This window comes from Rhinopithecus roxellana, chromosome 9 (genome assembly GCF_007565055.1).
Source record: "Rhinopithecus roxellana isolate Shanxi Qingling chromosome 9, ASM756505v1, whole genome shotgun sequence".
NCBI lineage: Eukaryota > Metazoa > Chordata > Mammalia > Primates > Cercopithecidae > Rhinopithecus > Rhinopithecus roxellana.
Window position 1 is genome coordinate 15,122,279 of NC_044557.1, and position 12,908 is coordinate 15,135,186.

At 40.4% G+C, this 12,908-nt stretch overlaps 1 protein-coding gene across 2 annotated transcripts; it reads left to right on the forward strand.

Annotated features, from left to right (window-relative positions):
* Positions 1 to 1,010: 1,010 nt before the first annotated feature.
* On the forward strand, positions 1,011 to 12,155 carry EFCAB1 (EF-hand calcium binding domain 1). 2 transcript variants are annotated; one of them, XM_010357017.2, is made up of 6 exons: positions 1,011 to 1,185; positions 4,726 to 4,881; positions 5,607 to 5,711; positions 6,373 to 6,524; positions 7,102 to 7,206; positions 10,753 to 12,155. In XM_010357017.2, exons 1-6 carry the CDS (start codon positions 1,128 to 1,130, stop codon positions 10,810 to 10,812), a joined length of 636 nt encoding a protein of 211 aa, XP_010355319.1. In that variant the 5' UTR covers positions 1,011 to 1,127; the 3' UTR covers positions 10,813 to 12,155. The 2 variants fall into 2 exon arrangements, with proteins under 2 accessions (XP_010355319.1, XP_010355320.1); XM_010357018.2 differs by lacking the exon at positions 4,726 to 4,881 and having other exon boundaries at positions 10,753 to 10,838; positions 10,921 to 12,150.
* Positions 12,156 to 12,908: the final 753 nt, after the last annotated feature.

The following is a 12,908-nucleotide window of genomic DNA, read 5'->3' on the forward strand; positions in this document are numbered from 1 at the left end:
GGGAATGCCTATTTAAGCAGTATAAAAATTCCTAGTGACTTTCTTCAGATTCCACAGACAACCTCCACCTTTTGAGAGTGAGATGAGGGCAGTGGGAAAAGAAAAAAAAAACTACAGTCACAAGCCACATAGCGCCATTTAAGTCAACGTCAGACAACATTAGGACAGTGGTCCCATAAGATATAACACTGTACTGGAACACTGCTCCTTCCCCAGAGTGCTTAGCACTCTGTCCTAGCTGCCTGCAGCATTCCGCGCGGTGACCTGCTGTGCAGGTGTGCAGCCCAGAAGCAATGGGCTGTACCATACGGTCCGGCGTGCAGTAGGCGAGGCCATCTAGGTTTGTGTCAGTGCACCGTGATGTGCGCACAGTGATGAAATCTCCTCGTGACCTCAGAACGCATCCCCATCCTTAGACAACCCGTGGCTGTATTCCAATATCCCCTTGCTCTCAGAAACACAACTAAAAGCTTGAAGACCTCAGGTGACAGACTGCCTCCTGTTACCGCACCAAGATTGACAGCCTAAGCAGTGGCTCCGCCCAAAGAGCAAGCTCCTCGCCCTACGACTGGAGGCCAGGCAAGACAGTCCTCTGGGCAGCACCCTTGCTATTTTGTGACGCTGCTCCAGCCCCCAGGACGTCCGAGATCTTAGGCTTCCCCTTGAGGCGTGACGCTCACCACCCGAAACACCTCTCATACAGCGTGCACACCACATTTCAGATTTTAATGATTTACACTGCAATCAAGCAAAAAGGTTGTGAACTCAAAAGCTAGCAACAACTGAACATTTAAACTCCAACGTCCACAATCAGAATACAGCCCTCAAGGCGGCCAGCTGGGACCCTGCAGGCAGCACCGGGCACGCAGGACCTAGTGCATGCCGCTGTTGAGCCGATGGGCGGAGCCCAGTTGTTGCCATGGCCACGTCGCGGGCAGCCTCGGAGCCAATCCGCGGCGGGTCGAGCCGTTGCCTTGGCTACACCGTCTGTTAGGGCAGCGCACGCAATCAGTGACCGAGACCTCACCGCGTTGCCCCAGCACCAGGGCTCGCGGGGGTCCCGGGAGGGTCTCGGCAGCCGTGCGCCCCGAGACCCCCGCCGCGGCCGGATTCTCTGAGCGCCAGGCATGAACCGCAAGAAGCTGCAGAAGCTGACAGACACCTTAGCTAAAAATTGCAAGCATTGTAAGTAAGAATCTAGTGCCGGACAAGTCGAGGCTCCTGGACCGAACCTGGGTCCCACCCGGTGCCAGGGTCCGCTGTTCTGCCTGCTTCCCGCCTCCTGGGCCTGTGTGGGCTACCTACCGCCCCTCCACTCCCGCCCCTTAGGCATAAGTCAGTGAGTGAATCCCCGGGGTGCTAGCTCCTTGGGTTTGATTTTAGGAACCCAGGCCTCCACCTCTAGTGCTACCTACACTCCCACACATGCATTTACTTGCTTCTCCAAGCCTCTTATTTTACCTGATAGAAACATGTGATGTTAGCCTCAGTGAGGTGTAAAATAAATGCTAAAACCCACTGGTCTCAAGAAAAGTAGCACCACCAACGTGCACTCACCCTGCTTTCTAGCTCGCATACACACCCGCAGGTACAAGTTCTGGAAGCTTACCAAGAGACCCATAGGAGAAAACGGTGCTCAACTTCGCAACATCTTTAGGAGATGTTAGTTGTGTCATCTCATCTGTGCCTCAGAACAAGATTTGTTTGGAAACCAGAGTTCAGCACAACTAAACACGCGGTAAAGAATGGATTCCCAACTTTAGACTTCCACTTTCCAGTGGCCCCTAGTGTTGAAAGATAAAGGAGACTTTGCAGGTGACAAGATGAGCCCTATTTGAAGGCACCTGCTCTAATCTCGCATTTGAAAGAGTGGACCTGGAATTTCATAGGAAACTTTGAGTTTATATTCAGACTGAAAAACATAATTGCACTTGAGCAAGGAAACCGTGGGTATGGTTTAGATGAGGAAGATATTGCCTGTCGAGCAAACTTAGAAGTTGTGTATTGATTGCAAAACTACTGGTCACTTGAAGAAACAGAGGCAACAATTCCCCAAATATCTGCGTTGCTCAAAGAAGAAGGAATAAACATGTTGACATAGTTTTAGAGATCATAAGATCTAGTGCATTCTAATTATCATTAGTATCTGATTTAATACCTGGTAAGAAATGCTCTTTTAGTGGGATGGTGACATAAATGAATGTTATGGTATGTGTAAGCATCTTAAAATGTTTAAGAAACAAATCCTGTAATTTAAGATATTATTATGACTACTATACTCTGATGAGAGTTTTGTTCTGTTATTGTTTTTCTTAAAACACTTTCATTTCTGGGAGAAGAATAGGTATTCTTCTACTAAACATCTAGTAAACATTTCTGATAAATATTCAAAAACAATGCAATAGCTGCTATACACAATACTAATTTTGTCCCTTTCCATAAGTTTGAATTTGATTTAGTCTCTGTTCAGTAACTTTGAATGCATTGCAAACAATCATTCTGTAAACAATCAAAAGGTGAGTGTATATTTTTAAAGATAAGTAAAAATATGGCAGGAAAAAGTCTACTCTTGATTTTTTTCTTTACTAAAAAAATTTTAATGAGTCTTACAAACTTAGATGATTATTAAAGTCTATAGAAATAGTTATGTCATGGACATTATAATAATTTTAAATTTTCTTTAACAGAAGAACTTTCCCCTAAAGTTAAATTTTGTTTCAGTTGCAAGACAATAAAGCTATCAAGAGTCAATGGATAAATTTTGTAAAATCAAAGAAGAGTGAAAGATCTTAAGAGAGCATCTGGTTCATGCACCATTCTACAGATATGTTCTGCAGGACACATTTAGAGCATTCCAAGAAGATGAAAATCTGTTCTTGAATTTCTTCAGTTTCATTTAATATTGTATTCTAGAATTTAAGAAATGTTTAGCAATAAAAGTTTTCTTATGGCTAACCTTTGATCCTTTGGGTAATAAATTAAACTAACTTTTTAAAATTTTTATTTCAGCTGAGATGGAAAAATGGCTAACCAACATCCCCTCTGCTACCATTTTATATACATGAACAGAGTACATCATTCTTCATGCAGGCTTTTCTTCCCCAACCACTAACAGCTCTTGCTTTTTAAGAGGTTTGTGTGTGTGTATATGCGGTTACATGTAACATGAAATTTACTATTTTAACCATTTTAAGTGCTTACATCCACCTCCAGAACTTTTTCATCGTCCCCAATGGAAACTCTACCCATTAAATATTAACTCACCATTCCCTCCTCATCCTAGCCCCTGGCAACTACCATTCCACTTTGTCTCTATAAATCTGACTAAGTACCTCATATACGAGGAATCATACAATATGTGTCCTTTCGTGCCTGGCTTATTTGACTTAGTGCAATGTCCATAAATGTTCATCTATGTGTCAGAATTTTCTTCCTTTTTAAGGCTGAATAATACTTCATTGTATGAATACGCCACATTTTGTCTATCCATTCCTCCATTGATGGACTCTTGCATCTGTCTTTTGACTGTTGTGAATAATGACACTATGAACATTGTTGTACAGGTTCCTGCTTTCAGTTCTTCTGAGTATGTATTTAGAAGTAGAATTCCTGGATCATACAATAATTGTGTTTAATTTTTATGAAGCGCCATCATACTGCTTTCCAGTGACTAACAGTTGTTTTTAAAATCATAACCATTATATTGTTTCCTACTGTTTATTAGCTGAATCTTTTTTCCCAAAGTTTTTAGTGTTTCTCTTTAAATGTGGTTCTCCAAACCAGATATCTCACAAAAGCCTGTACTGACCTCTAGGATGAGGTGTGATTTTTCCATTCCTAGATGCTGTCTTCTGTTATACACACGCAGGTTTTGTCCTTGTTTGTTAAAATGCTCAATCATAGTTTTGTCTGGTTTCTAAATAAATTTTCCCCAACTTCCTCCCATACTTGGTATTTGGGCTTTTATATTATCAAGACCAGGCAATAACCTTTCCACCTACATTCTCAAATGGGGATTGGAACACAAATAATTAACTCGGTATTTATAACCATGGGCCTTTATACAATAATGTGTATGAGCAAGTATCTGTGTGTATATATCCTTTAAATAAAAATGTCCTTCCTCCAAACTATTACTGAATATACTTGCATGTCAATTTTTACATAATCCTCAAGAAGAGCCATATTGGGTGCTAAAATATGTTTTAAAGCTTTTTTATTGGAAAACTGGTGACTCTAGTTTCCAAAATCTGGCTTATGAATTCATGAAGCCTAAAGTGAAATGAAAATCGTTACCTAGTTCTCATGAACCTGACATCTATTTCCGGGGAAAAGAAGTTGTAAATCTCTTTTCAATTTACTATGAATGCCATAGTAAAAATACCGAGAAAAAGTTACCATTTTTTAATCTTACCATTCTTATTTTAAGTCATATTTCTACCAGCCTTGTAGAGTTTAGAATCTGACACCACTATCATTATTCCAGTAACTTGGCTAACATTTTCATATTTTTTCCCTAAACATGAGAATTCCTGTTCGGAGGGTATGCTACTTCCTTAATTTCTATTAAGTTAAGGGTCATTAATCTCAAAACAGGAAAGTCTTCTATTGACAATTACCTATTTGATGTCTTTGATGTTGTTTGTCTGTAAACTTATTGCAAAATTTAAGTTAGAACTTAACGATTAAAGATTCACTTTTGTTATGTCTATTTTATTCTTTCAGTTAATAAATTTGAAGTGAACTGTCTTATAAAGCTTTTTTATAGCTTGGTGGGAGCAGTAGAGAGGCAAGGTCTGGTTATTGGACTGGATCGTAATGCATTTCGAAACATCCTGCATGTGACATTTGGAATGACAGATGACATGATTATGGACAGAGGTAAGAGACACGCAAGATTCAAATTAGCCAAATCCAGCCATAACTGGAAAAAAAAAAAAAAAAAAGGTTTGGTGCTTGGATATCCTCTTGGTAGGAAGCTTAGTGTTTTGCATTCCCAGAGTCATTGGAATATACAAATTTAATTTTGAAAAGATCACAGAAAAGGAGGTAATATCGGCTTTGTTTTGTGTATTTAAGAAGAAGACAAAGTCATGTTGACTAACTACCTTTCTCTTACCTTATATCAGAAAACCCAAAACATTTCGATTTCTACTTAATAAACATAATAAATAGAACAGTTTTAAAAGGACATTTAAATTCTTTCCATCACAGAAAATATTTCTGTGGCAAGATATAATTCTATGCATCAAGTAATGACTTGAGTAACAAAAATATAAAGTATTTTATTTATATTAGCATGTTTAACATATCTAATTAATATGATCAACTTATTTTATAGAACATACTTATTATTAATTAATGATCAATATACTTAGACATTGAGAATTGTATTTGTTCCCACAAAAACATTTTAAAAATTGAATGTTTAATAAAACAGTTTCATGATATCATGATGTCTTAGTTTCCTCTTTCATCAAATGAGAATATTGGACTGTACAAACTGAAGTGCTCTCTTAATTTTAAAAGTGAGTGATGCCAACGTAGATTCTTTACTGAGAATTATCATGCAGGACAGGTGTTCCATTTAACCTCTTTCCCTTTAGTATTCCGAGGTTTTGATAAAGATAATGATGGCTGTGTAAATGTATTGGAGTGGATTCATGGATTATCACTGTTTCTTCGAGGATCTTTGGAAGAAAAAATGAAATGTAAGATTGCAGGTTGTCCTATTGGTTTGTACTTTATGAATAACATATCTAAAGCACTTAAATCAGTGTCCTTCAACCCAGACAGTAAAGTGGGTTTGTTGGTTGGCTGGCTAGTTGGTTTGAATCCCACAGGCCTATTTTATAGAATGAATTCAAGTCAATAAAATATGAAAGAAAGTTAATAAAAAGAAAATTCAAGTGATTCCGAGGAGTAATTTATGCCAAGGAAGACTCCATAGGCATTACTACACATGCTAATTATGTACATATACATTTATGTATTAAGCATTTGACAGATTTTACTTGAATTGTAACCATAAGACTAGAGAGTATTGATTCCAGTGTTCTTAATTAACTCAGTTAATTCTGATGAACTCTGCTTATGAGCCATATTTCAATCAGTTTTCCAAGAGTTTCAAGGTGAAGATATTCAAGTTACTGTTCCTTGGTATGCTTTTTCATAATTGAGAGTCAGGAAATATTTTCTAAAGATTATTGTATATATTCTCATATACATTGACACTTACAATGGGAATCAGGCTGCACGAAGACCTGTGGGGTTGATACAGCATCAAGATAGAACTTGACCCTGAAAACTTTATCAGAGAAAATATTACCTTACTGATAGCATCAAATTCATAATTTGTTATTTTTTTGAAAGATTGTTTTGAAGTGTTTGATTTGAATGGTGACGGATTCATTTCAAAGGAGGAAATGTTTCACATGTTGAAGAACAGCCTTCTCAAACAGCCATCTGAGGAAGACCCTGATGAAGGAATTAAAGATTTGGTTGAAATTACACTTAAGAAAATGGTAAATATGGGTAATGTCAAGTTTTTTATTAAAATTTGTAGGCCAGATATGGGCTAGAAATAAGAATTTAAATTATAATAATTTTCAGTTCCCTGCTTGCTTAAATAAAACACATAAATTATGCTCCTCATTATAATATTAATAGTTCTTTTCAATTTCACCGCCCAACCTCTTATTTTTCTAGCACTTTTTTTTTTTTTTTGAGACAGGGTCTCGCTCTGTCGCCCAGACTGGAGTGCAGTGGCATGATCACAGTTCACTGTATCATCAAACTCTTGGGCTCAAGCAATTTTCCTGCCTCAGCCTCCCAAGTATCTGAGACTACAGATGCACACCACCATGCCCAGCTAATTTTTTTTCTAATATAGATGAGGTCTCACTATGTTGCCCAGGATGGTCTCAAACTTCTGGCCTCAAGGAATCACCCCGCCTTAGCCTCCCAAAGTGCTATGATTACAGGCCTGAGCCACCGTTCCCAGCCTAACACATTTTAAAAAATTAACTCTTGACTATGAAAAGAGCATATATTAGCAGTAATCATTTTAGGTGTTGCCTAACATGTTTCTCATTCCCCTAGGATCATGACCATGATGGGAAACTGTCTTTTGCAGACTATGAACTGGCTGTGAGAGAAGAGACTCTTCTACTGGAGGCCTTTGGGCCATGTCTTCCTGATCCAAAGGTACTGATATAACTTTCCCTGAATGGTAACCAAAGTATAATGTAGAACAACCCAGGACTTCTTGATTTAATGGGTAGTGGATTAGACAAATCCTGTCCACCCAGAAAGAATGTATTTTAAATACAGAGAGCGCACTGAATAACCTGCTGATTCATTTCATGGTACTGTTGTGGCCTGGTGCTATGTTTCATTCATTAACTCATTCATGTCAGAAACAAGTAATGAGATTTAATGTGTGCCAGGAGCACAGATGAAAGGCTCAGTGATTTTACTCAAGGGCTCATATTTTCCGATGAAAATAATTACACAAGAGTATGATATGTATTATTATAATGATACTTAATTACTTGTATGTGCTTCATCTATGCCAGGCAATGTTGTAAACACTAAGCCTCACGTTGCCTCATTTAATCCCCGTAACAACCGTGTGAAGTAGGCAGTAATATTAGCCTCATTTTCCAGATGAGGAAACCAAGGCTTGGAGAGTTTAGGCAACTTGTCCAAGTTTACCCACTTATTAGTGGAATACCCTGGGTACCCTGGTGCCAGAGTCATAGAGATATGTGTAGAGTGTTGTGGAACTTGAGAAAAGGTCATTTAAACAGATGTATGGGAGGACTGGTAAATGGCTGGCAAGGCAGGGAGCTTATCAGAATAACTGGTTTTCAAAGGACAAAATAGCCAGGTCAGATGGGAAAAAATAATCTCAGCAATGGATGATGTATGCACAAAAGAGAGACAGAAAGAGAGATGGAGCGAGAGATGGAACAGGAGATGCAGATGCATCTGCACTGGATGAGGTTTTGGTGTGCTCTGAGGCTGGTGAAGAGGCTGCGGAAGCACAGCTTGTGGAGCTTGGAGCTCAGGTTTAGTCTTGAAAGTGACAAGGCATCCCTGAAAGATTGAGGCAGGTGGTGTGATGTGATATAGAAACAGTATCACTCTTCCCAGCCCTAGCATGTATCTCCTGCTGCCTACTTAACATGTCCACTTAGATCTCTGCAACAAATTTTTGACTTTTCCCCAAAACTCACCCCTCCCTCAGTCTTCCCTGTCTCATTAAGTGGCAAGCACATATGCCCAGTTGTTCAGTCAAAACCTAGGGGCCATCTTTAATTTATCTCTTTTAACACTATTAGCTACACCTCCAAAATATGTCCTTGAATATAGCCTCTTCTCCTCACATCTGTTCACCGCCACTCTAAGTTAAGCCACTGTCATATGTTACCTAGCTTAGATTGTTAGCTTTCTGGCTTCCACTGTCATCCCCTACTGACTTTTCTCTACAGTATCCAGTATGTTTAAAATGCAAATGTTGTCAGGCCCTTCCCTTGCTCAAAACCCCCCAGAGGGTTCTGAATTGTACCCAGTGGGCCATTCCCCTCTCTCCACCCACATATCCTATCACCTCCCTTCTCTCTTGCTGCTGGAGTCACAGCAGCTGGCTCATGTGCTTCCTCCATGCCTATGCGCTTGCTGCTGCCTCTGTCCAGAAGCCCTTTCCCCAGACTCTCCTGGGCCTCATTCTCTCACTTCACCCAGTCTCTGCTCCAATGCCACTTCCTCACAGAGCCCTGTCTTGACCATCTTAACAATCCTCCCTCTTCATCCCCTAGCCCTGCTTTCTTTCTTTTTCTTAGCAGCTCTTTTTATCACCTAAGTATATCTGTCTCACCATGTAGATGTCAGCTCACTGAGGCCAGGAACCTAGTCTTTGTTTCACTGTGTTTCCCCACACACTGTGTGTAGCACATGGTGTGTGTCTAGTAATGAGAGATAGATGGATGGATGGATGGATGGATGGATGGATGGATGGATGATGTGGGTGCATGGGTGAGTAGATGGATGGGTGAATGGATGAATGGATGGTTGAGGTGATTGGGTAGATGGATGGATGGGTGTGTGGATTGAATGGATGGATGGATGGATGGGGCAAATGGGTGGGTGGATGCATGGATGGATGGATGGATGAATAGATGGATGAGTGGATGGATGAGGTGGGTGGATAGGTGAGGTGTGTGGGTGGGTAGATGGATGGTTGGATGGATGAGTGGGTGAATGGATGGGTGGGTGAATAGATTAAAGAGATAGATAGATAGATAGATAGATAGATAGATAGATAGATAGATAGATAGATAGTTAGACAGACAGATAGATGCATGGATAGATGAGTGGATGCATGGATGGAAAATGGATGGATGGATGGGTGGATGGATGATGAAGTGGGTCAATGGGTGAAGTGGGTGGGTAAGTGGGTAGATGGATGGATGGATGGGTGAGGTAAGTAGATGGATGGGAGAGGTAGGTGGGTGGGTAGATGGATGGGTAGATGAAAGGATGAGTGGATGGATGGAAGGACAGATGGATGGGTGAGGTGAATGTGTGGGTAGGTAGATGGGTGGATAGATGGGTGGGTGGATGGATGGATGCATGGATGGGTGATGGATGGATGGATGGATGGATGGATGGATGGATGGAGGATGGATGGATTGATGGATGGATGGATGGGGTGGGTGGGTAGATGGATGAGTGGATGGATGGATGGATGGATGGATGGATGGATGGATGGATGGATGGAGTGTATGGGTAGGTGACTGGGTGGATGGATGGATGGGTGAGATGGGTGGATGGGCGAGGTAGGTGGGTGAGTAGATAGATGGATGGATGGATGGACGAAGGGATGAGGTGGATGGATGCGTGAGGTGTGTGGGTGGGTCTCAGAAGTGTAGGAGCTCTGGATCTCTCCATCTCCTCAGGAACTATTTTATCATTTACCTTTATCTTTATACCACATCTTCAATCTCTTCCCTCTCTAGTGAAACCTTCCCATTAGAATTTTAAAAGATTCAAAACTGTCCCATCTGAAAAGCAAAATGAAAGAACAAGAGAAAGAAGGAAAGAAAAGGAGAGAACTTACCTTAATTTCACACTTATTACTTCTATTTCTTGTATAATGGTTTTCCTTCTCAAAGCCTAGCTTCTTGAAATAATTGTCCACATTTAATACCTAACTACTATCACTTCTTCCCATCTACCCCTGAATCTGCTTTTGCAAGGTCACCCTCCCACCTTGTGAATAAATCCCGTGAATGCTCTTGGCTTCTTGCCTTACTGAACCACATCCCCCTCCCCTTGGCTCTCAGTACAGCCTTCCTGCTCCAGAGAGTGCCTTGTTCCCAACCAAGGCCTGACTGTGCCTTGATTGGTCCTCCTGGACTCCCATAGTCCACCGTGTGCCTTTACCTACCACAGCCCATGCAGCCCTGACTGACTCTTTCCAGTTTCTGGACAGTCTCTGCCACCAGGCTGGAGACTTTTGGAGACCTGAGTCAATTGGTCTTGCTCATCTTTGTGGCCACAGAACCAAGCACTGTTTTTTGAGTGTAGTCATGAGATCTGTGAGTGAAATGCATGAACACCAGAAGTTCTCGATGCCCACTCACCCTCAGTTATCCTGTCTCTACACACTGAGGAGACATACAGAATATTTTGTGGTGTTCTACCTTTTTTGGAAATCTATACTAAATTGAGTACCTGTTTTTACAGAGCCAGATGGAATTTGAAGCTCAAGTATTCAAAGATCCAAATGAATTCAATGATATGTGAATACCTAAATGTCTATATTGTCTCAAGTGAGTAAAAAAGGAGGCACATATGTATTTGCTTGTTTTTTGTATTTAGTTCAGAAAAATGATGTTGAATTGTGTGTTTCAGGGTTAAGATGAGGTTCACTTATATATATCATTTAACATCAGTGTAAGGTGCAATTAAAATAGATGGAAGACAAGAAGTCCCTTATTAGATGATGGGTTTGGCAAGACAGTTAACTTTTCTAGAGATATTTTATCACATAGACTATCTGTCGAAGCACATAACTGGCATAAAATGTTTGGATTCATTAAATGAATGGAAAGATTATGTGATTATGTAATTATGAATTGTTAATACAAATATTCTGTATGTCAGAAAGAAGCTGGATGTACACTGAAAAATCATTGAAATGACTGGATTTCCTTTGAAACAATAAATAACGAAGATGGGATCAAAAGAATAAGAGTATTCTCTTATTGAGCATTGAAACGCCTTTCTGGTAGGCACTGAGGGAGATCCAGAGAGATGGGACACATGGAAATCATATTATATTGAAATATAATACAATTTGAATTATTGTTTGAGGCTTTGGCTAAATAACCTTACTGATTGTAAGTGCCTGAAGGCAAGGGTTTTATCCACACACATCTTTGTCTGTCATAGCAGTTAGTCCTCTGCATACAAAGGGCTGTCCATAATTACTGTAGACTGGAAAACCAAAAAGTACCCCAAGATAAATGCAAATTCTTGGTGAGCAGAGGGAGAACATGTACTGAGTTTCTTAGGTTTCATGGCTAATACATTGGCACAGCTTTCAGTTATCCCTGCAGTCCTTCCAGACAGTCCCTGCCCCGTGCATTGCAGTTGGTTGCCAAAGCCCCCCTCTGTCCTGGTACAAGTATTCCTCCATCCTGACTCCACGTATTGCCCCCTTGCCACTGCCTGAGTGCACCATAGTGTCCCCATCCCCCCACTGCCTGGAGTTCCTCTTGTGTTCCCCTTTATCAGGGCACATCCTAACTGTACCCTGCTGGCTGTGACCTCCTGAAGACAGATCTGGCTTCTCCCTGCATCTGGCTCCCCAGCACGTGCTGTGGGCATCCTGAGAAGCCTGAGAAAGACAGGGCCAGGTTAGGCTTGTGTGAGCTGCTTTCTGCCTTCTTGGTACACACAGTAAGCAGTGGAGAGGGGTGTCACACCGTATCTGTTCTATCCTCATGTAAATACTGAGAGGCTAGTTGAGATAGTAAATCTTTCTTATTACATATGCATTAAGTTAAAGTAAAAGAGAATATTGTGTGGAAAAAATGCACTATTACTAATAAATGGAATAAACAGATCCAGGAAATAAAAGAAAACATACTTTACTGTGCAAGTTTTTTTTATATTTTAGATTCTTACACAGATGGACTTTGACACAATTTTTCTATTTGCAGTAAATGTAAGTAATGCAACACACAATGCTTTTTTATCTTTATTGAGGGATAATTGATAATTTAAAACTATATATTTAAGGTATACAACTTGATGTTTTTATATTTGTATGCATTGTGAAGTAATCACCACAATCAAGTTAATTAACACATACACCACTCACATAGTTACCATTTTCTTTTTGTGTGTGTGAGCCACCCTTATAGCAAATTTCAAGTATATAACACTGTTAACTATAGTCACATTGCTGTTTATTACATCTCCAGAACTTATTCATCTTTCATAACTGAAACTTTGTAGCATTTGACTAACATGCCCCCATTTCTCCCCACCCTACTATCCCCAGCCCTTGGAAACCACCATTCTACTCTCTCCTGCTATGAGTTTTGCCCTTTTAGGTCCCTCATATAAGTGAGATCATGCAGTATTTGTTTTTTTCTGTATCTGGCTTATTTCAATTAGCATAATGTCCTCCAGGTTCATCCATGTTGTGGGAAGTGACATAATTTCCTTCTTTTTAAAGGCAGAATGATATTTCATTGTGTGTGTGTGTGTGTGTAATGGGGAGACAGGGACACTATGATGCACTTAGGCAGTGGCATGGAGCCAATTGTGGAGTTAGGGTGGAGGGACACTGGGTGCCAGGTGGGGCTTTGGCAACCAACTGCAATGCACGG